General features: G+C 39.5%; 2 protein-coding genes across 4 annotated transcripts in view; both read left to right on the top strand.

Annotated features, from left to right (window-relative positions):
* The first annotated feature begins 6172 nt into the window (after positions 1 to 6172).
* Positions 6173 to 25666, top strand: part of LOC146494094 (suppressor of tumorigenicity 14 protein homolog) — a 38919-nt gene continuing 19425 nt past the window's right edge. For 2 of the 3 annotated variants that reach the window (XM_085146035.1, XM_085146033.1), the window contains exons 1-6: positions 6173 to 7343; positions 9718 to 9942; positions 11531 to 11630; positions 23163 to 23293; positions 24203 to 24273; positions 24986 to 25179. In XM_085146035.1, the coding sequence (XP_085002161.1) occupies positions 9880 to 9942; positions 11531 to 11630; positions 23163 to 23293; positions 24203 to 24273; positions 24986 to 25179 (559 nt within the window). In that variant the 5' untranslated portion in view covers positions 6173 to 7343; positions 9718 to 9879. Of the gene's footprint in view, positions 7344 to 7984; positions 9943 to 11530; positions 11631 to 23162; positions 23294 to 24202; positions 24274 to 24985; positions 25180 to 25666 lie in introns of those variants that run through there. The other variant, XM_085146034.1, reaches the window with a different exon arrangement.
* LOC146494096 (uncharacterized) lies at positions 12152 to 20977 on the top strand. The gene has a single exon (XM_085146042.1). It carries the CDS (start codon positions 18987 to 18989, stop codon positions 20499 to 20501), a length of 1515 nt encoding a protein of 504 aa, XP_085002168.1. The 5' UTR covers positions 12152 to 18986; the 3' UTR covers positions 20502 to 20977.

The raw sequence follows: 25666 nt of genomic DNA, 5'->3' as shown, positions 1-25666 counted from the left end.
CCGTCCTGGGGACTGGCCTGACCATGAGATGTAATAATCACGGTTTAAGTGTAGTGATTACTGCAGTCATAGATTTTATTGTGATTGGTCGGCAGGTCCAAATTCATCCATTAACCCCCCACCCCCCACCCCTCCAGTCAGATGTTCTCTGTATGTCACAGTTTCAGCACGAGGTTTAAAGAGCAACCTAATGATTCCAGTTATTAATGAGAAATGTAATGAGATGAAATTAAATGTTTTCCTTGATGCTGTGTTTAGATTTTTTCCTTTGTTTGTGGAATAAGCAACAGGAATCTCCTGACGAGGATCCGGAGTCTTGGGGAAAAATATAAACTGTTCTTTCTGACTCTGTCTGCTACTGCTTACACTGTTATATGTTCCCAGGAGCCCAAAGACTACTCATAGAACCAGAGTTACGTGTGCAACAGATGTGATGAATGTGTGAACGACTGTTTCCAGTTAAAACTGGGTGTTAAGTTGCTCTTTAACTTATTTATGTTGTTTTGAGAATGACGTGGTGGTTCTGAAGCGTTTGAGCACAGCTAATTCAATCTAAATGTCACTTTGTTTTAAATGTCAGGTGAACCTGACTGAAGCACACTGGTCTGATCCTGAGGTGACACAACGGGAGCTTCGATGAGATGATAAGCAGCATTTCAGACGCCTCAGAGTTAAAGTGTTGATGTTCAGTCTCAGAGAGAGAGAGTGAGGAGCGATGGATGAATGACGGAGAAAACAGCATTAAAGCACAGAGGTGTATATTCCATTCCACTAATAAAGACAACAGAAATCAGAATGTGGTGTGCTGCGTTTGTTCCTCAACATTTATCCTCCACTGTTACAAACTGCTCGTGCAAGTCCAGCAGTTTGTAACAAACCCCAAACAAAATCCCCCAGAATCGCTCTTGGCTCATTATTTCTGGATCTATTTTGTATCTAACTTGTGAGCTCTGCATCAATGGATTCAGGGGTATGCTTGGTAAAACACTGACCTCTAGTGTCGTGTATACAGATTACAAGCCACTGTGTCTCCTTTTATTCCTTATTCTGACATGGACACTTAGTGCCCTGTACTAATCTTGTTACCAGATAAAAGGGTACAGAAATCTGCCGGCACATTTGCAGATTCACATAATAATAAATATGTAAGAGGAAATTAAGTGCTCCTGCAAATATCACAGAAACACCCGTCATTTTAAACGTGATCTGATGTAATAGAGCTCCTGGTTTTCTGAAGCTTCTCTGCTTTTCACTCATTTTCAGTCGACTCCTGATATCTGACCATTTTCAGAGGATTATTTTGTCACTTGTTGAAGCACTGAACACTGACCTATGAATCAAGGCGCCTAATTCAAGGGATTGATGTTGTGTCTACACATAGCATAAATTTTCACTGCTATGCAGATAACACCAAACTTCAAGATTCAAGATCCTTTATTTGTCACATAAATGTTGCATAAATATACAACACGCAGTAAAATGTGTCCTGACACACTCAACTGTGCAAAAAAGAGAGAACATTATATACTTTATCTATCAACTTTATCTATTCATGAAGCCAGATAACACACACGAATTGCTTAAACTGCAGGAATGTCCTGGATGGCCTCTAATTTTCTGGTTTTTAATTCAGAAAAGTTCAGTTTGAATTAAAAATAATTTTAATTCAAACTGAGGTTATTGTACTCGGCCCTGAAAATCTTAGAAATATGGTATCTAAGCAGATTCTTACTCTGGATGGCATTACCTTGGCCTCCAGTAACGCTTTGAGGAACCTTGGAGTCATTTTTGACCAGGACATGTCCTTCAACGCACATATTAAACAAATTTCTTGGACTGCTTTCTTCCATTTGCACAATATCTCTAAAATTAAAAATATCCTGGCTTCCCTTCGTTGGCTTCCTGTTAAATCCAGAATTCAAAATCCTGCTCCTCACATACAAGGTCTTAAATAATCAGGCCCCATCTTATCTTAATGACCTTGTAGTACCATATCACCCTATTAGAGCACTTCGCTCTCGCTCTGCAGGCCTACTTGTTGTTCCTAGAGTATTTAAAAGTAGAATGGGAGGGAGAGCCTTCAGTTTTCAGGCCCCTCTTCTGTGGAACCAGCTTCCAGTTTGGATTCAGGAGACAGACACTATCTCTACTTTTAAGATTAGGCTTCAAACTTTCCTTTTTGCTAAAGCATATAGTTAGGGCTGGACCAGGTGACCCTGAATCCTCCCTTAGTTATGCTGCAATAGACGTAGGCTGCCGGGGATTCCCATGATGCACTGGGTGTTTTCTTTTTAGTCACCTTTCTCACTCACTATGTATTAACAGACCTCTCTGCATTGAATCATACCTGTTATTAACCTCTGTCTCTCTTCCACAGCATGTCTTTATCCTGTCTTCCTTCTCCCACCCCAACCAATCACAGCAGATGGCCCCGCCCCTCCCTGAGCCTGGTTCTGCTGGAGGTTTCTTCCTGTTAAAAGGGAGTTTTTCCTTCCCACTGTCGCCAAAGTGCTGCTCATAGGGGGTCATATGATTGTTGGGTTTTTCTCTGTATCTATTATTGTACGATCTACTGTACAATATAAAGCTCCTTGAGGCGACTGTTGTTGTGATTTGGCGCTGTATGAATAAAATTGATTTGAATAAGATTAGACTTGGCAAAGAGCCCATTTTAAACTCCATCTTTTGGCACTTCGTTACTAGAAGCCTATTGGAAAAAACATATCATGTGTCCTCGTTTTTAATTTGAATAAATGAAAAATGCCAAAGACATAAAATATTATTTCTGTACTAAGAAGGCGATTCCCAAAGAGCTTCATTTTTCAGCATAAAAATCCCAAACACACTAAAACCATACCTTCACAGACACACACCTGTTAGAATTATAAACTTGTATTTTGTTGTATGTTTGCATGTGTCAATAAATTTTACATTTTCCTAATAAACTGTAAAGAAATACAGGATAAATCAAGACTTTATGCAATTTCAACAATTTCAACAGTCTATGTCAGTTTTCCACATTAAATCACGTCTTACAGATTACAGAGGACATACACAAACCCTCACAGTTGTGTGTTACACGTTACATCTCCTCATGTCCAGACAGTTTTTCTCCTGTGGAGTAAACTGAGTGTCACCACACCAGAAACAGAAATAGATTGTTCTGAAAAAAAGTATACCTATTACTTCACTGCAGTTATCACACTGTGGAGAGCAGTGCATTGGTGAGCCGGTTCTGGCTCCTCAGCCACATCTTTGACACCTCTGCTCTATCTGACCCTCCATCAAGGAGGTTATGTTTTTGGTAGTGCTCGTGTGCATGTCACATCTGTATATATTAAAAGATTTTGCATTTTGCACGATGTAGAGTGGGGTCATGTCAGCAGTCCATTAACATTCGGCTTACACCCACCGCGGTCTTCAAGGTCGACTGAATGATTTATTGGTGGAAAATGGACAAAAAGCCTTATGACTTAAAAACTATGATTCTTACAAGTGTTGTTGTCAACATATAGAAAGTTGATCTGAGCGTCAAAGTAATAATAATACTAAAAATATCTATTTTTTAAAAAGTTTCTAACTATTATTTGTATTGATAATATATAGGCATAAAGTGAATAATATACAAGGATTTTAAATATCACTTGACTTTGGACCTATGACCTCTTCTTTGAAGTCAAGTAGAGTCAAATGTTTCATAAAACGTCTTATTTTTAAAGCAGCGCTTAAAATTCAGCTGTCTTTGTGTGTGTTAGCTACATTTAGGAAATGATACTGTTACACGGGGATTCTAATTCCACAAATATTACATTTGACCTCTGACCTCACTTTTACATTTGACATTTGCCTTTTTTCCTGACGCCAAAAAGCATTTGAAGTATGTTTAAAGATTTTACTGTCAAGAGAACGAGAATGAGCTGTGTGATGATTTACTTTACTGTAATATAATAAGCTCAGCTTAGTCATGTCCAATTATTTACAAATCAATAATAATAATGAAATAGTAGAAATAGTCGTCTGGCACTGATGTCAAAATTCATTTAAGATTATTTTTAAATGATCTGTACGTGTGTGAGCAGACGTGGGGAAAGAGGCATCCGTCAGTATGAGTGTGTGACAGGACTCACTTGTTTTACTGTGTTAAAGTTACAACTTTACTGTAACTGTAACCTGGAAAATCTCCCTAGTATCAGTTTTGTTCCTCTTTGATTTGATGTGGTTTGACACTTTGACCCCAACTTTTCCACCAACCAGAACTGCAGAGGAAAGTTCAACAGGAAACAAGACCTTGAATAGTTTAAGTGGTTTTCTATTTACTAAAGTCAAACTCTTTGACACACACACACGAAAAAATCCTGACATTTATTTTTTCTTTTAACAGTTTAACCTTTTCAACTTTTGCACCAACCAGAACTGCAGAGGAAAGTTCAACAGGAAACAGTCCTTTTAACAGTTTAGCAGTTTAACCTCGTTGCAGCTCTCTTGCCATTTTTTATTCTTTTATCTTCCATATTCAGCTGACGAACCACTAGAAAATAGTTTCTTTGCACAATGACATTAAATAATCTGTCTATGCCACATAGTTTAAAGCTTTGATTACTTATTATTTTACAGAATTCAAAATATAAAACTACTCATATACAGTGCTGTTATAGATCAGACTTAAATGATTAAAGCCATCTCCAGCTGTAGCTTTACAGTGAAATTCATATTAACAACCTACAATAAACAGTCACAATTTAAAAAAATTAATATTATTGATATATTATACTAATAATCGATGCCTTTACTGTACTTTAAGGATATTTTAATGCCAATTTTTATTTCTCTCATTGCCTGAGCACAATTATTACTTTTATTTCAGAGTCCTTAAACTTGTTTCAGTACTTTGTGAAGCAGTTTTTCAATTAAAAAAACAAACTACATAATGAGTGATTCTATTGGAGCATCTTAAAAGAAATACAAAGTTTGTCGAGTATTTGGAAGGTGCTGGTGTGGTTCTCACAGGTTCGGGTGTAGACAAATGATGTGCAGCTCAAACCACAGGCAACTGGAATGGAAATTCAAAAAGCAAACAAACCCCAAAAAGTTTCCTGTTGGAAACCACGACTGTTCACAGGTGTCAGGCTGCAGGTATTTGCTTCCTCAGTAAACTGACACCTTCTACCAGAACATACAGTCTTAAAGTCACAATGAATAATGCAGTGATACAGTCTGTTACAACAGTCAGCATTGTTGCTTTATTCACTGCTTTATTTCTTACTATGTTCTCTTTGAAAAGGACTTTGTGTGGATGCAAAGAAAAAAGCTGTGACTGGTGGTTATATGAGACTCTGCCTGCATGTACAGTGGTTGTCGTACTGCTCTGTGGTCCAAATCTTTCAGAGGTTCTGGAAACAGACATGCTTATACTGTTCAAAAAGATATGATGGATGAATCTTTGTCTTAATCTTTGTTTTTTGGTGGAATAATATAGAGGATCTCTCACTGTCCACTGGGTTAGGATTGTTTTATGTTTCAAGTATTGTGTGCTTTTGATTTTGTTGCGTGTCTGTTTGGGATAAAGGCCAAACCCATGTGGGAGCAGTCCAGCTGCCAGCTATTTGGAGTTCTGGGAGTACTTGATTGGTGCAGGTTTGGATCCTTCTCTATAAAGGAGGAAACCGGAGAAACAGGAAGGGAGGGGGACTCAGGTGAATCTGGGTAGTGCTGGTTTAGATGGATGGAACTCGAGACTCCTTTTAATCAGGACGTATGTGGAGGGTTTTACAAACGACTGGAAACTCCTGGTTTGTTGGAAATGTGCATTAGGGGAGATTAAGGAGGAAAAGGCTACTCTGTAATTATGAGGTGACTAACTGAGTAAAATCACCTAAGACCCAGAGAGGAAGCACTTAAGAGTCCATCTGTCTCTCCCTAAGAGATGAGGGGGCGGAGCTTGGTCGTTTGGGAGGGCTTCAGAATACAGCTGCTATTACTCCACATAAAAAGGAGCCAGGTGAAGTGGTCTGGGCACCTCTATGTACTACAAGAAGGAAGCCCAGGATGTACTCAGGACTCTCTAGAAAGATTACATCTTTTAGGTGGGTTGAGAAAACCTCAGCGTGGAGAGGAAAAAAATTTATTTTGAGCCGTATAACCATATTTAAAAGGGAAAAAATGTCATGGAACATTAGTTAATTCACTCTAAGAATGATGAATTAATTTGTAATTTTCACTTTTTAATGTTAATCTGTTAGTTTTAGTTTCCTGGTGTTATTATTACTTTTGTTCTTATAGATTTTTTCCTTTGTCATGAAGAGCTGATCACTGTGCACCGACTCTTATCTGCATGCATCTTGCATGTCTCGTGTTGCTCGTTTTCTAGGCCGTGCTTTGGTTCAGAGTTGCTCGCGGTATTTCCACTTAAAAACCACTGGATGTGGTCCGGCTACCGTCATGTTTGACAAGTTGAACCTGGTCAGGTGTCTTCAAAAACCCGCGTACAGATCCCTCCAGGTCTAAAGAATATACAAACATGGCAGCAGAATGTATCCGACAAAAAAATAATATCACGAGGGAACGATAACATCACACTGAGTACAAGTTCATCATTTAATCCTTCTATGAGGTAAATATCCAAGACTCTTCTCCTCAGTAACGAGTCATGAGCTCCTTCTTTATGTACTCATTACCACAAAACGACATCCTCGTCATTAGCTGACTGAAGCGGGCTGCTACTGGATAATTCCTTTTAAGTTGGTGAATTAAACGTTTAAGTCTTTTTTTAAAGTCCTTTTGCAAATGGAAATTACTGGTGTTTTTTTTTCCAGTGTTTTTAAATGAATGATGAACCAATACTCAACATAATGTTTTATACAAGTATAAAATCGTCATATCAGTAGTAGATACCATTATTTCCATCTTCTGATACATTGACAGTAAATTGAAGTTTTTCGTCTTTGCTTTCTTATGAATGTTTTATTAGCAAAACAATGTTTCTGTTACTTTCAGTATCTGATTATTATGATGTCGTTTTGAGGGTTTGAACATTAATTGAATTGTGTCTGATTGTCTCACACCAGTTACCACCAGTACTACAGAAAACTGTAGCTGAATATTGCTTTACTGAAGTAGTTTCACATTCACTTGTTTTTTGTGGGTTTTTTAACACTGGCAGCTACTGGTGGGTGGTGAGAACTGGCTTCAACGTTAGTCACTCCCTAAATAAATACTTAGTTTCCTGTTGGTTCAAATGTCAAATGTGGACAGTTTAAAACATCTGCTGAAGTTTGCTAAAGCAACCGACTGCGTGTGCAGCTGAAAACCACGTAAACACCTCTGAGCTGAAAAATAAGTCAAAGGTGAGTGTTTTTTGGTCTTCATGCAAACTATTCTACTCGTTTTTGTACATGCAGTCGAATAATCTGGCGTTTAACATGATTACATCTGTTCTTCAGCATTAAGGAGCAATATTAATTATTATATACTGTCCTGGTTAAATATGCCACGTCTGTGCAAAGTTTCATGGATCAGTAGTGGATTGAATTAAGTTAAATTAATTTTTGAATTCAAGGAGAACTTTGCCCATGTCCCAAGAAATGTTCCCACCACCTTAATCCGGATTCCCAGGTTCAAAGGTTCCTGGAGGAATCTCAATAGTAAACTGTGATCACGTATGGTGCAAAAAAGGACTGAAGTACATCGTGTCTTGACACAGGCACAAGATTTGCTACAGTAGTCAGCACTGTCACCTCACAGGATGTGATCAAATTTTTGAAATTTAGAATAAAGAGCTGCAAGAATGTAACTGGTCAGTGAAACTACGCATTACTATATAAACGTAAGTACAGTAAATGTGGATCTGCAAGCATAAGATAACTAAATCATCAGAAAATGAACAAATCAGAATCTCTTTATGCTAACTGAGATTAAACCACATCAAAACACACACACACACACACACACACACACACACACACACACACACACACACAGGTTTTGTCTTCAAGTGTCAATTGAACTTGAATTAATTCTTTTCCAATGATGCAGTGAGAACAGTGAGAACAGTGTTTCACTGATGTAATGGTTTTACATTTTTATATAATGAATCCACTTTTCATTTTCCTTTAAAACAATATTTATCATTATTTAACCGTCATGTCTGTTATGTTGTTTGATAGTCAAAATTGGTAAAAGTGTTCATTACTAGAGTAGAAGTGTTCGTGCTCTTAGGCAGTTCTGTGTGAGCTGTAGGACTTTGTGTATTTGCCGTCCTGGCTCCTGGTCTTCAGCTCAGGGTTTCTGAAAATCTAGTGAATTCAATGACTAGTTGATATCATAGGTGCATCTCATAGGAGGCTGGAGGGCAGCATTGGTGGTCGCCAGTATTTTTAAACGTTTGAAGAGAAGGTGGTGTGCAGGTGAAGCAGGTACAACTTAGCAGCTGAGTTGCAGCTGCGCACTCAATATTATAATGTCGTTTTTTTTTTTGTCCCGCCGGCTGAATTGAAGAAAAAAAATTCTTAACTTTAACAGAGAAAGTGAAAAAGTGAAAAATTGCTGCAGTGTGCTCAGCCCTGCTGCCTTTTATGGATACTGGTGTGACATGTTGGGATACTTACATTAGCTGAGCCAAAAGTGCTATTTTCCCACAGACGGTAAAATAAACTAAATTGTTAAGTTATTCTGACACATACAACTACTGTTGTTGTTTAAATCACTTTTGCTGAAGTGCACTCAGACACAACATTAAAGACTCAGGACAGTAGGATATTTAAAGCTTTCAAAAGAAGAAAAAATCAGATCTTCAGTTAAACGAGTTCTTCTCAAACACAAATATTATCTCACAGCATTATTACATTTATCTCTTATATTTGGATTAATATGCATTATTGTTGTTTTGATTTTTAATGAAATTCAGCTTCTGTTAGTTTCCAGAATCATTTTGTTGTTTATTATCTTTTTTTTTTAAATAGATTTTCTTTTCTCAAGTGCAAAATCTCTGCTAACAATTAATATGAGTTTCCATGATGTGCTCTGGTTTAGAAAGGATTAGGGTGTAAGGTAAAATAGTGATGACATTTAGAAATAGATATATATCTGGTCATGTCAGCATTCTGAGAAAAATGTTTTTAACTTAATATGTTTTCTTTTAGTTCTATGTGAACAGACCACACACATCCTGTGGGGGCGGGGCCTCAGCAGAAATGAGTGTGAGCGTGCAGTCAGAGGTTCTGGTCGTGGCGCCAATGACAAATGTTTATTTATTTGCAAATAACAGTTTTTGAAACTCATGAAGTCCCTGTGATTGTTCTTTACTACATCATAGCAACATGTAAACACAAAAACCAACTAAAGTGTCAAAGTGCAGGAAAAACAAACTTTGTACAAAAAGGAGAAAACTGTTGCTGTCATACAGTTTTCTATAAAACCACTTAAAAAAACGGTACTTGTTGTCTTTTGCCCAAACATGGGTCTGACTTATGTATCAACCATCTGGTACTCAAACTTTTTTAGTAAAATTGTCCCAAATTAAATGTTCAGATTTATTTAGAAAAGGACGAGCGGGGAAAATGTGATCTTTTTAGACAGTTTTTCAGATATTAATGTTCAGATCGGATCAGACTTTTCTGTCTTAATAATTTGATGTGATTAAAATTAGGATGATTCCAACATATATCAGAATCTGAATACGGTTCAAAGAACAGGCCACCGATCTCATGTTTCATCTCTCAGTCTTTTTCCAGAACTGAGCTTCCAATAAGAACCAACACAAACCCGTCGGCTTCCACCCAGAGAGGGAGAGAGAGACCTGCTGATCTTTAAATAAAAATAAATAAAAATAAATAAAGAGGACAACAAACCACACTGAAGTTTTTTTAAGGCCCCCCGGGAACCATGAGTTGGGACACTGACACTGTGGATTTACTGGGTTCACAGGAGAGTTTAAGTAGCAGACAGGTGAGTCCAGCATCTGTAATGTTAACCTGCCCGTTATGTCACATCAGGAACAGCTTAGTTGGTTTCAGCTTAGATAAAAAAAAAAAAAAAAAAAAGATGTTCTTGTTTTATATTAATATGTTGTTAATGGTTCCAAATTCTGTGCACCGCTAAATAATCTGTGCACACAATCTTGTAGTCTTTCTCTCACCTCTGTTTTCTCTTTAGAAGAGACAGAATCTCACTAATCATGTTTCATATTTCCACCCTGACGCTAATCACAAAAAGAAGGAAATGGTTGAATTTCTGCCTTTTCAGAAACCGCCCACTTATAGCGAGAAGTTGGGGTAATTTCTCAGGCTGTCATCAGACGGCTGTTTTAATGAAAACAGTGACTAATCCAGATGGTGGACATGAGTCGCAGTAACTGGTTTCATTTCATAAAAATAACCCAAACCATTTTTGACCACTCGTTGGTTTGGATACTCTTAAGGCTTGAAGCTGGGAGTGTGGCTGTAGCTACAGCTGCTAACTGAAGTCACTGAACTCAACTTCACCTTGTCTGTGGTGCTGGTGCCTTTTTGTGTCATGTTTCGGCTGTGTGCAGCCAGGAAATGGACCCAAACGCAAACTCACTAGAAACGGGTTTAACTCAAAATGGCAGCTGAACAAAGAACGTCTACAAAACCTAAACTGAGAAGAATCTAACAAAACACACACAGGGAGAAACACACAGCATGAGGGAGATCATGACACTGACACAGAGAAACACAGGGCTTAAATACACTGGGAAACAACGAGGGGAATGAGACACAGAAGGAGAGCACAGCTGGGAGAAATCGGACATAACGACACCCAAGGGAAGCGAAACTCAATACATTCACGTAGGACACAGACCTTCAAAGTAAAACAGGAAGTGTAACATAGACGCAGACTTGACTAGGGGAGACAGAGCAACTAAGAAACACAGAGAACAATAACAGGGAGACAGAGGGCAGCTAAATACTCAGAGAACTAAAGAGAATAGAAGAAAGCCAAACTAAGACACCAGACTAAAGATTAAACTGGGGCAACAAAGAACTAAGATCATGATACAAAAACTCAGAGACACAAGAAACTCAAAGCACTGGGCCACCGACCCAGGACCGTGACATGTTGAAATGTATCAACAACAATGAGCAGCTGTTGTATGTGTGTGATTCAGCTGTGCACTTTATGGATGCAGGTTGTTTCCCAGTAACTTAGCTCTCCACCTTCTCCTCTTCAATATTTTTACTTCTGACTTGACAAAAATATAAAATATAAAACGTTCCTTAAGTGTCGATTACAATTCACTTTCTCTGGCTTGTCTCATTGCCAGCAGCCAAAAGCTTCCTCTTATAGTTCATATTTTTCATAGCTTAAATGTTTGTCATAGAGAATCCTTGTTTGTGTTTCTTTTAATGCATCCTTGCAGGACTTTGTTACTGACTGAGTCAATTTGTGCTGACTTCAGTCCTCAGATGTTTCTTGATCAATGTCCTTGTCTTCCTTATAATATATTGTTTGATTCTTTAAGTGACCAAATCTGCATCTTGAGCAAACTCTAACAACAGTCTCCTGTCTGCAGTCTGGTGACTGTTGCACAAACTACAGCCTGACCAAGAAAAGGCTGTCGATAGGAGTCGGTCTGCTGATAGTGTCCATTCTGGCTTTGGTGACCCTTAATCGTAAGTAGACTTTATTAAACTTTACTCATTTGTAAAGGTGTGCAGTTCGTTCAGCTCAGTGGAGTAACAGCAGGTATCCTTCAAAGACCCAGCAATTCTTTATGAGTTGGAGACCTCTGCATTCACCATTTATGCAATCTATATCAGTCCTACTGTCAAGAGGACATTCTGAGTTTTCTGTCAATGCCACAGTCATGGTTGGGCTAACAGAGCATGAACCTTCTTTTCAGAATGATGGGAGTTGTTGCTTCTATTTTTTATGGCCACAAGGATTAGTGTTAAGTGATTTTTTTTATTTTTTTTTTGCAGATTTAGTGATTGTGCTGCCAAAATTCCAGTTGGGTCTTCAATTTGAGAGTCTGAACTTTGATTTATTAGGATTACAGAAATATAGTGGACAGTTAAATTGCTTTTCTATAAATGCTACTACTTTGAGCACTGAGATACACCATTTCTATTACACACACACATTTATATGAGCGCTTTTTTGCTTCTAAGTGCTTTCTGTCTGTCAGAAGATTTTTATTATTGAGACATTTTATTAATCATTATTGCTGATATACTAAAGCTAAGAGTGTTCATATTTCTGTTTTCACTTAACCACCTGCACAACTGTCTACACTTTGCCTTAAAAAGACTTGTTTTGCTCTCACATTATCTCACAGGAAACCGCCACCCAAAGAGTAAGAAATGACCTTGTAAGAACATAACCTTTTTTGAACATAAGTTCCGAGATCTCACACCTGCCTGTTTGGCTAGGGAATGTTACTTCCTTTCTTGTATGTTTCATGCTGTGTATAAATAAAGGCAGAGAATTGCTGCAGGGTGTGGGCCTCACTTGAGCTCCCACCCGTGCACGTTGAACTGTTACAAGTGTCTGAGTGTTATTTCATTATACCTGATTACTTGATAATATTGTCTCTTATCATTTTTAATGGTCCTTCGAGCCGGAGTGGACATTGATTATTTTCTTTTTCATGCTCCACTAGGAAACCTTCATCAAGTCCTGACGTCGTGAGAAGCCCGCGCTGAAGTCTGTCGACAGCTCCTCTCCAGGCAGAGGATAAAGACCAGAGACGCTATAATTCGATTTCTGGCCAGCGTTCTTATAAAGTGGTCCACGGCGTTGGGGGTTGATGGAGCAGACCTAAACAACCACGAAATAAATCAGGTGAATATTTAACACTCACCCACATCTTGCGAAAAATTCGAATAAGAGTTGACGCTGCTCCTACAAGTAAACGCTCGTTCTAAGAGAGGACTGGTAGCTATTATAGGAAGCTCCTACAATGTAAATGCTCGTCCTAAGAGAGGACTGGTAGCTATTATAGGAAACTCTAAATGTAAATGCTCGCCTGAAAGAGGGTTGGTAGCTATTTTAGAGGGAAAAGCGTCATAATAAAAACCTTTAAACGCGCGAAATATTTCTATTTTATTGTTTTGTTGGTGGAATAAGTTACATTTTACAGCACAATAGGGAGGCTGAACTATTCCACCGTATTGTTTGCCGACTGGTGCTCACGTACTGGTGGGACGAGAAAAAGGTTGTGCTTCATCACATAAAATTAACACCGCTTTCAAGGGTAGCTTGAAAGTAGAAGGCTGTGTTAATAACCTCTCTCATCCCTCGTGCCAGAGAAAGCACCACGGCTGTTTGTGTGTGAAAAAGTTAAAAAGCTGTAATTTTCAAGGTACCTAAACATAAAACATTTAAAACAAATTAGTGAAAATGGGTAATAAATCAACAAAACTCACTGCTGACGAGCAGTGGTTAGAGAAAAAATGTCCAGGCGCCGGACAAATTAGTGCAAACAGATGGAGGAATCCAAAAAAGTTTAAATGCCCTGCGTGGGAGGGAAAATGTAATCCCTCTGCAGTGATAACTTTAAAGGAGACCCTCCAAGCAGAATTAAACAATGCAAAAAGTCCTAAAAAGAAAATAAAACGTACTCAAGAGTTAAAATATTTCAAAGCATGGAAAGAGGAGGAAGACAGACGTAGTGAAAAAAGAAAAAAGAAAAAGGAAACAACATTACAAAGCCTACAGCCGCCACTTTATGTACCAGCACCGTCAGCACCAGAGCCACAATCAAAAAATCCCTTCACTAGTCAACCTAATCCTAATCCTTATGCCCAAGCCCGAAGTGCATTAAACTGTATGACAAGAAACCCACAGGAAGACATAGGGAAAGACCCGTCAGGCAGGGACATGGGAGGTATTGTAGATCCTCCAGGACCCTCTGGAATTTTTCCAATGATAGCTGCGCCTAATCCCAGATATGGACAGTTGATAGGTGGTGAGAACGCAGAAAGAGATATAAACCCATTTGTGTATGCTTTTAGACCATGGACCCAAGCTGACAGACAAAATGTCGAAAAAGATGTTCCATCTTTAAATGAAGGCTTTCAACAGTGGAGAGACGCAGTGGAACTAATTAGAACTCAATGGGGCCTAAACGGTCATGAAATGCTTCAAGTAGTGCAAGACCTGCTAGGATTGAGAATGGGGACAGTGAAAGACGGTTTTACAGGTGCAGATGACCAAGGAAGACCTCTTGGCCCAGATTCCCTAGATTTAATGAACACTTTGACAGACTTATATGACCGAATTAGGGTTCGTTTAGCCCCCAGAGCAGATTATTCCAAAATAGGAGAAGTAAAACAAAAGGAAGCCGAAACACCATCAGACTTCCTCGATCGGCTACGCCCGGTTTTCCGACAACATTCAGGCCTAGATTATGAAGACCGCCCTGAAAGACCTTACCAACAGCAGTTAAAAAATGCATTTCTAAATGGTCTCCGTCCCGCAGTCAGAGCCCATGTCGAAAAGCACTGGGTGACAATAAACACAGGAAATCTAGCAGACGCCCTACAATATGCAGAGCATGCAACTAGAGTGCTGAAAAAGAAGGAAAAAGGAGGTGTTTTCACTGTAGATCCCGACACAGGTGTCATAGCATTTTCTGGTAAATACAGAGGACAGGGTCAAGGACAACACAGAGGAAAGGGACAGAAAAGCAGAGGTTACAAAGGTAACAGGAAGCACAGAAATGACAGAGACAACCGTTGTTATAATTGTGGAAAAGAAGGACATTTTGCACGAGACTGCAGAAACAAAAAAGAGAATCATAGTGACAGAGAAAGTATGTGACTAGAGCAAAATACTGAAGCTGAACAAAACATTGAGGATGAAACTGAAATCTATAACATACAACAATTACTTTTAGGCTCTGAACATAAACCCACAGTAATTATTCATGTAAACAACGAACCTATGACTATGCTATGTGACACAGGCGCATGTAAAACTGTGTTAAATCAAAAACCACCGAATCTGAAATACTCCAGTAACACCATGATAGTAAAATCAGCATCAGGGCACACCAGCATTAAGTCTTTAACAGAGAGCCTACTGTTAGTACATACAGACAGTGGACGCAGCTGCAAAAATCAATGTATATATGACCCATCCTGCCCAGTTAACCTTCTAGGGAGAGACTCCTTAGGAAAACTGCAAATAGGTGTATTGCCAGGGCCAGAAGGCATGTATGCTAAGTTAATGTTGAATGAAGAGCAAAACCTCACTGACTGTCAGATTAATGTGTGTGAAGGGCAGGGAGAGCCGCACTACTACTGGACATTAGACCTGCCCTCACTAGAACCTTTGCAACACATAGCAAATCAATATCTGCCAACCCACTCAACACGGCAGGGCTACACAGAGTATCACAACACACTGAGGTTCAAACAAAGCCCAGGTCATGACCCCATGTATGACTTACAGGTGCATAAACTGGGCCCACAAATGCTTACATTGCAGCACCTATATGTCACTCAAAGTGGTAATGCAGTCTGCTCTGTACTTCAGCCAGAAATAGTGCAACGAGTGAACAGGATGCCTAAACCACATGTATCAGTAGCACACAATGACAGCACTGAGTGGAAAGATTTAGGCCGCGTTCTCGCTCAAGTTGAAAGGGACAGATATGAAAAAACTGAAGAAACACATGAGGGATGGCTTCAAGGTCGCAGAACAGGATGCATGAGATACACATTAGGGTGGGTACTCACTACCCACCCAGCCACCCACATGATTGACAGCACTAATGTATACGTGCAGGAAGATAGTGAGAACTGACATGAACTCTCATTAGAATTACACCCAGAACTACAACAACTGCCCACAACACTGTGGTCCGTAGGACCTACAGATGTAGGATTAATTAAAGGAGCAGATCCCGTTGTAGTAAAAACCACCACAACCTACAGGCCAGTCAAACCACAATATCCCTTAACAGCAGAAGCAAAGGCAGGCATCAGGCCAGTAATTGCAGATATGGAGAAAGCAGGCATTTTAGTAAAAACAACCAAAGTGACCTGTAACACTCCGATCTTTCCAGTGAAAAAAGCAAACACAGGAAAGTATCGCCTAGTACATGACCTCAGAGCAATAAATGACGTAACAGAACAAATCCCACCTGTGGTAGCAAATCCACACACAATCCTAAATCAAGTAACACCAAAAGAGCAATGGTTTTCGGTTATAGACCTATCAAATGCATTCTTCTCTGTACCGCTACATTCTGACTCACAGGCTCTGTTCGGTTTCACCTTTGATAATCAGAAGTATACATATACAAGGTTACCTCAGGGTTTCCAGAACAGCCCCACCCTGTATGCAGAAGCTTTAAGGAAATCTATGTCGCTTTGCACTCTCCCTGCCCCAGGACAGTTTCTCCTGTACGTAGATGACATACTGATCACGGGAAACACACAGGCAGACTGCAAAGCGAACACAATAACAGTATTACAACATTTAGCTGAACAAGGCCACAAAGTCTCACAGCACAAATTACAACTGTGGAGCTCAGAGGTCACATACCTTGGCCACAAGCTCACAAGGGAGGGAAGAACACTGTTAGACAGCAGGAAACTAGCAGTACAGAATGCTCCAAAACCGCTCACAAAGCAACAGATGATGAGTTATTTAGGTCTCTGCAACTTTTGCAGATGCTGGATACCTGAATATGCTCTGTTAGCTCAACCTTTGCAAAACTTAATTTATGGAAAAAATCTAGCACTGAAAGATAAAATAGAATGGACACCAGAAGCAGAAAAAGCATTTAATGATTTGAAACTTGCCCTACAAACACGCACAGTCTTAGCCTTGCCAGACTATGACAAATTATTTTATTTGCATGTAGACGGAGGTGCAGGCTATATGAAGGCCGTTCTAACACAAGCATTTGGGGAAAAACAACGACCACTCGCCTTTTACTCGTGTAAATTAGACTCAGTTGCTTCAGGCTTGCCTACGTGCATACAGTCATGTGCAGCCGCAGCAGAGGCAGTAAAAAAGTCTGCCGACATTGTTCTCGGTCATAAATTAATTATCAAAGTTCCCCATGCTGTAACCTCCATCTTACTGCAAGCAAACTTGTCTTATCTTACACATGCAAGACAGCTCTCATATGTAGGCATTCTGCTATCACAGTCACACATTACAATTGAGAAGTGTGGACAACTAAACCCAAGCACACTTCTCCCCACTTCAGCAGACGGAGAAAAACACTGTTGCATGCAAAAATTAGATGAGGAAACGAAACCACGAGCTGACATTCATAGCACACCGCAACTGACCTTCACTAACATTTTTGTAGATGGCTCAGCATCCAAAAATAGTTTGGGGAGAAACTGTGTGGGCTATGCAGTAACCACAGCTGACAAGGTTTTAGAAGCTAAACCACTAACTTCCTCACACTCTGCTCAAACAGCTGAACTGACGGCTGTCATCAGAGCATGTCAACTACATGAGGGACAAAAGATAAACATATACACAGACAGCCAATATGTTTTTGCAGCAGTACATCATTTTGCAAAAATCTGGCAAAACAGAGGTATGGTTACTTCTACCGGTAACCCTGTGCAACACGGAAATCTTTTAAAACAACTACTAGAAGTTATAACTCTGCCAAAGAAGCTGGCATTATGCAAATGTGCTGCACACCAAAAAGATGACTCTGAAATTACTAAAGGCAACAACTTTGCAGACATAGCTGCAAAAAAGGCAGCACATCAGCCAATAGAAACCTTAATGTCTGAAACCACAGAGTTAATACCACTTGATGTACTGAAAGATGAACAGAAAGCCGCACCCACTGCAGAACAAAAGAAGTGGTTAAAATGTGGCGCACAACTGAAAAATGACTTAATGACCTGTAATGGCAAACCAATATTGCCAAAATCTCTACACAAGACAGCAGCATTAGTGACACATGGCTCGACGCACGTGTCAACAGGAGGGATGATAGATATTCTCTCTAAACACTTCTACACTCAAAATTTCGAAAATTCAGCAAAAGAATTTATCAGAACATGCATGATTTGCCAAAAACACAATGCACAGGGAAATCTCAGACCCAAAAGAGGTCATTTTCCCACACCACCTCACCCATTCCATACAATCCACATGGACTTTATCGAATTGAATGAATGCCAAAATTCGAAATATGCTCTAGTAATTATAGATGTATTTTCAAAATGGCCAGAAATCTATCCAGTAAAAAGAGCAGATGCAATTTCAGTAGCAAAATGCTTATGCAATCATTTCATACCCACATATGGCATCCCTAGCCTGATACGGAGTGACAATGGAACACATTTTGTAAATGACATAATTAGCAAGGTCTCTGAAGCCTTAGGATTTAGCATCAAACATCACTGTGCATACCATCCACAAAGTGCCGGACTAGTGGAAAGAACTAACGGTACAATAAAACAAAGATTAAGAAAATGCATGGAAGAAACAGGAAGGCCATGGCCCGAGTGTGTAGGCCTAGTAAAAATGTGGATGAGACTGACGCAAGGCTCTCAGAAGCTCACACCTTTTGAAATCATTCATGGCAGACCATTTCCACTGCCGATCACAAGCGAGCCAATAGACAAATCAGTAAGGGAAACCACCCTAGCTGAATGGATGACTAAACTGCTTGAAAACAAAGAGATTGTGCTAAACAACCAACTGCCGAGTGATTCTTCTCCAGTCTCTTCCAGGTTGAAACCAGGCGATTGGATCCTGATTAAAGTACTCCACAGGAAAAATTGGAGTTCACCGAGGTGGGAGGGCCCCTATCAGGTGCTGCTGACGACCCCAACTGCATGCAAAATAGCAGAACGACCCTCGTGGATTCATCAGAGCCACACAAAGAAGGTACAGGACACATCAGGCTAAGACGCCAGCTCCCTAGAATCTCACCGGTGCTCTAGTGGTGGAGAGAGGGCTGATTGGGCAAAAAGCCCGCCCTTGATCTTCTCGCCCTAGTCTACGCACCAGAGGTTTTAGTGTGCTTGGTCACCATGAAGACACTGTTCCTGCTATCAGCGATCCTCCTATCACTGGTGGCTCTCTTTGCAATATTCACACTGCAAGGCAGCTACAAAAGAAATCTGAAAAAAAGATGGACACATGACAACTCGCACCTGCGCGACCTGAACCAAGACCACAACCACCCATGGATGAACAACGCGTGGTATAAGTATGTGTACAACAGAACACGCACCGACAACAGCACGGAGTGCTATGTGTGTTCACACATGCCAACAACGGCCATACACGCAACAATATATGGAATGGCACCTCAACTCGATGAAGCAATGTGCATATTCAACAAAGCGATAACTGGCAACTGCTCACGCAGAGATTTGATGACAACAGGACTGGCTCTAAAAGGTCAAAGCACGAAGAAGAAAGACCAAATTCCATGGTGTAATGACACAGATGTTAAACGTGTCATGAAACCAATCTCACAGCAAAGGGTCATATTCAAACAGACAACCCATTGTGCCTACAATCTGACAAACTGGAACTACGCCTGTGACGAAGAACATTGGGTAAACGTCAACGCCAACAACACCAAAAGCAGATCATTCGCCATAGTTCTGCCACCTGACATACAGCACCCAATATGTTTTGCCTTCTCGGACGGAAGCAGAAAGGTCGGACGGAACCTTAACTGCACACAAACCTTTGACATGACCCAATCCACAGGAACATTCACCTTCAAGAATGGAACTTTCTGGGTCCAGGGAGCCGCTTGGGCCTGCGGGCCTAAAACCTACTTCATGCTCCCACCAAACTCCACCGGTCTGTGTGCACCAGTGCTAATTTCAGACCACACCTTCAAGATCACAGCAGAGACACACGCACGCATATCAAGAGCAAAGCGTGAAGTCGCTGAAGTGTTGCCACATGACTCAGTCTACGGATCAGATGTGCCTAAGAACTTCAAGTTATGGACCACCGGTCAAAAAGTTCTCCACTCCCTGTTCCCTTGGGTGGGAACTGGAAAAAACATGCTCAGGATTGAGACACTTGACTACCGATTTGGATTGTTCCTAAATGCCTCAGTAAAGATCAACAAGGCACAAAATGAAGAAATCGACGCAATACGCATTGTAGTGATGCAACACAGAGTCGCACTGGACATGATTTTAGCTGAAAAAGGAGGTTTGTGTGTATTGTTTAACACCACATGCTGTACATACATCCCAGACAATGTGCACTCACAAAACATGACCGACGCTCTGAACGCTTTGAGAAAGATTAAGGACGCTCAGCAACAAGACTATGTCACAAGCACTGAAGATTGGCTCACATGGTTGCTAAGTGGTTCTTGGAAGTCCCTACTGATTAAAGGACTTGTTTTTGTTGGAATTTTACTTTTACTTTTATGTGTTTTCACAACATGTGTAATACCCTGTCTGAAGAAAATGGTATCAAACATAGTGATGACCTCTATCAATGCTTATGTAACACTGCCTCAAATGGAAGATGTTTTGGAAAAGGATTCATGTGATGATGTTGAAGTCTAATTGAACCCAGGATTGCTCAATGACGTTCTGACCGAAAATGTTTAGGCAAGAGGTTATGAATTGAACCAATAGCAATGCTGTTATTACAGAAATTTGAACAACAGGAGGGGATGTCAGAAGATTTTTATTATTGAGACATTTTATTAATCATTATTGCTGATATACTAAAGCTAAGAGTGTTCATATTTCTGTTTTCACTTAACCACCTGCACAACTGTCTACACTTTGCCTTAAAAAGACTTGTTTTGCTCTCACATTATCTCACAGGAAACCGCCACCCAAAGAGTAAGAAATGACCTTGTAAGAACATAACCTTTTTTGAACATAAGTTCCGAGATCTCACACCTGCCTGTTTGGCTAGGGAATGTTACTTCCTTTCTTGTATGTTTCATGCTGTGTATAAATAAAGGCAGAGAATTGCTGCAGGGTGTGGGCCTCACTTGAGCTCCCACCCGTGCACGTTGAACTGTTACAAGTGTCTGAGTGTTATTTCATTATACCTGATTACTTGATAATATTGTCTCTTATCACTGTCTAACATTCACACCCTGATGAACAGCAACCCAGGGTTCAGTATGTTGCCCAAATATATTTTGGTATGTAGACAGTAGAGATGGCACGATACCACTTTTTTATGTCCGATACCGATACCGATATCATAAATTTGGATATCTGCCGATACCGATATGAATCCGATATAGTGTTTTTTAATCAATAAAACTGTTTTTTTAATATCTTGCTGCATTTTGTATAAGTTCATACTCAAGTTAAAAAACAACAACACTAAAGCTATTCTGTTATACCTGTATGTAAAAAAAACACACTGCACCCAAAATATTTCATAGTTCAGCAATACTGATCAATCTAATAAAGTTAAACCTGCTCCATCCTCCCTATTCTGGTATTTTAAAGAGTACTTAGCAGAAATATTAAGCAACCTAACTAATGGGGTTGCAAACTCCCAGCAAAAGAAAATAGGGAACCACCCCCCACCTCATGATGCTTAATCAATGTAATCAACTTTAATTTGATGCGGGGTGAAAAAAATTCACAGAAATAAATTATTTTTCAAGAATAATTAAATAGATTCAACATCTTTGCACATCTGCACAGATGGTTCCCAAAGAAAAAAGTAGTATAGCTTACTAGGGTATATTAGACTTAAGTTACTATATACAGTAATGGACTTCTATACATTTTACATCAGATTAAAACTTTGGGTGTAAGAGTCAGATAATTATTTATTAAAAGCTAGATATTTTAAATGAGAATAAGAAAGAAAAGTATGTCTTTGTGCCCCCTTTTGCCTGTTCATGCCCTATCGGCCCCCCTGGCTAAACTTTGCTAGATCCGCCCCTGCACAGTTAGCAGCCGTCAGCTGTAGAAAAAGATCCTGGTGTAGAAAGTAATATTAAATAAATTCTAACAACAGCTTATCAAGCTTAATAGTGCTGCTGTTGTTCAGCCGCTGGTTTCCTCTTTCTGGTGCAAAGTTGGACAAAAACAAAGAAGAGAGACGGACTTGCGACAGAAAAGCCGATCAGCTGATCGTTAAGCAGTTTCACGATTGAAGTAGCAGCAGGAGAGAGAGAGAGAGGCAGTTGCTCTATATATCGGTTGTTAAGCTTAACGCGGGAATGCTTTACATTCAGAGATGAACTTACACACTTGCTTTACTTCTCTCTGAGATAACTTCCTCGGAGATGAAATGTTTGCTAGCAGGCTACAAATACACACAGCGGCTCTATCACGTGACCACACTGCTCCGGCTCGCCATGTCGCCAAGTTTTGTGAGGTGCTTTTTTGATATTTAATGGATCGGATTACATTTTTTATTTCTCTCCGATATCCGATCCAGTAATTTAGGTCAGTATCGGACCGATACCGATACGTAATATAGGATCGGTCCATCTCTACTAGACAGTAGCAGCCAGGAATCAAACCACCAAACCAAAGCAAATGACCTGCTCAACCTGCTGAGTCACAGCCACAAACTATAAGGAACTTTATATATTTTTTAGTTAATCTTATAATATTGCTTTTTTTGTTTTCCCCAAGTACTGAAAAAGTTTACTTCTTTCACCTGTTCATCCTGCTTCATCCATGAAGTGAAAACATGCAGACACTTGTTTTGATAACACATCAGCTTCTTTATTTGATAACATAACATAACATAACATAACATAATATAAAATAAAAATAACATAATATAATATAAAAATAACATAATATAATATAATATAATATAACATAACATAACATAATATAAAAATAACATAATATAATATAATATAACATAACATAATATAAAAATAACATAACATAACATAATATAATATATTATAATATAATATAATATAACATAACATAATATAACATAACATAACATAACATAACATAATATAATATAAATATAACATAACATAATATAATATAAATATAACATAACATAATATAATATAACATAACATAACATAACATAATATAATATAATATAATATAATATAATATAATATAAAAATAACCTGAAACTTGGTATAACACCAGGTGACTTTTCTGAATTGGACTTTCACAGCTAGTTATGGCTTTTTTAAGCAAACAGTTGTTTGAAAATGTTGGTAATTATATATTCAATATTGAAACATCCATATGTGTCACCAGTACACAACGATGACACGGTGCAGAGAATTTACATCGGCTCCATGGGAATCAGCAACCAGCGATTCCTGCCAGAGCATGAAGATCCCAGCAGCTCAGAGTTTACTCAGCTGGCTGCTCAAGTCAGCCAACAGGTGAGACCTGACAGACTCACAGCATGTATCACTTTAACCACTGGTTACAACCGAGGTTTGCAGAACAGCATCTCTGAATCCACTTTGATCGTCTCCTGTCGGCTGGGAACAGGAAACTGTGGCTGTTCAGTAACATCAAAAGAACTGGACAATATAGGACTGCAATGATTTGCACATTTCATAAACCAATATTTTATTTACAATAGAAGACAGAAAACATCTCACATTTTTAAACTGAGACTTTTTTCTATGTTATGAATTTTTTTTTCCATTGCCCAGTTTTAAGAGTCTTGGCCTCTGCTGCATTTGTATGGTAGGGTCAGAATTTGCAGGAAACCTTGGCCCTATCCTGCTTTGTGTCAACAGTTCAGCCTGGTAGTGGTGGTGTAGTGGTGTAGGGAATAACTTTGGGCCTCTTAGTACCAACTGAACATCATTTTAACATCACAGCCTACCCAAGGCTCGATGATGATACTCAACTTCTCGTGGCTGCACCATGTCACTGGTTTCTTGAACATGACAGTGACTTCACAGTAGTCAACTGGTCTCAACTGGTCTTTGTCACCTGCACAGTGTCACCTGTCACTGTGCATGTGACAAATCTCCAGCGACTGTGTGATGCCATCCTGTCGAGATGGATCAAGATCTTGTTGTTTAATCTGTGCCACAAAGAATTAAAGCAGTTCGTGTATATATCCACACAATGAGACCTGATTAAATTGCAGAGTTAACTGCCTAATGATTCATTTACAACATGGTCCATTTTGCTAAATGACTGCTTGCTATGAATCTGTATTGTAATCTTGATGTTATCACAAACCTGCGGCTTCCTCTGTTGTGTGTTTCTGTCTTTGTTGAGGCAATTAAAGGAAGTCGCTGCAATGATGTGTGACTTTTTTCCTCTTTCAGCTCAAACTGATTTACTCCAAAAACTCAGTGCTGGCCAAATACTTCAACCGCAACACCATCCAGGCCTTCAGGTACTGTGAAACAGAAACTTGACTGTCAGTGGCCATGGTGTCATGCTGACTGTTAAATGTGTGTTTGTCATTTGTTCACTGTGATCAGCTTATCTAGTTAAAGATGTTAAGGTGCTGAATCAACTGTCAGTTCTTCAAGCTAATGTTTTCTAAGATGCATTAGAGTCGGTGCAACTCTGACATGGATCAAGATGTAATGGCCTCCCGGGGTGGTCAGAGGGCAACCATGCCCAGCCATGCATATGCTTTCCTTAGCCACTCACCTTAACCATCAAAAATGAATGCCTAATCATAAACCTCAGCCTAAACCTAACCTTGTGACCCTGACACCAAACCACATGTGTAAGACTGAAAAAGAGGAGGTATTCAAAATTGGGTCCATATTTACCAGCAATGCACATATTCATATTTTGAATACATAAATTAGGTTTTATAAATAAGGCCAGTTTGGTATTGAGGATGTCTGGGATTATGGTGTTAAACGCTGAGCTGTAGTCATGCTGTCATGTCACAGGAGGTCTGGACCTGAATTTTTTTGGACAATGTGCAAAATTTGCCAACTCTATACATCTGTATCTGCATGCATCTGAGTATTCGATGATTGGTTTTAATATGGTGGATTGGTTTGTACTTAAAATACTGAACTTTCTTGTTCAGTGGGGCACTTTAAAAATAAAGTCTGTATAAATCCTCTCTGTGTCTTGTGGAGCAGTGAGGGTGACAGCGGTGACGACAGCATTGTGGTGTATTATGAGTCGACGTTTGATGTCCCCGTCCCTCAGCAAACCACTGTGGATGAAGCCATTGAATCTCTGGAGCCTCCAGCAGAAAGTGAATGGAGCCAACAGGGACAAGGACTGCTGAAACCCAGTGACACCCTGAACATCAGCAGCATCATCTCACAAGGTTTGACAGCTCATAGATCCATAAAATTTACACTTTTTTACAGGTTTGTTTGTTGTTTGTTACCAAATCAATTACCATTGTAAATGTTCCTGGATAAATGTTGCTTTCTGGTCAAGAGGTCGTTCTGTAAGGAACTAGTTCAGACTTCCAACAGGTATATGACTCGGCAGTGACTAACAGATGGCAGCATTAGACAGGAAGATGCACATAGTCCATGAAGAGGACACATTTCTTCAAACATCTCAAAAGTTCTGAAAAGTGCAAGAATGATCTAAGTTAGGTTAATATGAGCCTTTGAACTCAAAGCACCATATTTACTTTTTAAAAAATATTAAGTTAACACATATCTGAGATCTTCTGGTATCCACTTCCCTCACAGCGTGATTTTAGTTGATTTAAATGATTCAGAATATAACAGAGATTCCTAAGTGGTTGCACGACTGCTGAAAATGCCTCATAGTGTGTTGCTGGAGACCACTTAGAATAA

This window comes from Neolamprologus multifasciatus, chromosome 20 (assembly GCF_963576455.1).
Source record: "Neolamprologus multifasciatus chromosome 20, fNeoMul1.2, whole genome shotgun sequence".
In the NCBI taxonomy this organism is placed as follows: domain Eukaryota; kingdom Metazoa; phylum Chordata; class Actinopteri; order Cichliformes; family Cichlidae; genus Neolamprologus; species Neolamprologus multifasciatus.
The sequence above is the reverse complement of the archived record's forward strand: the minus strand, read 5'-3'. Positions and strand labels throughout refer to the sequence as shown.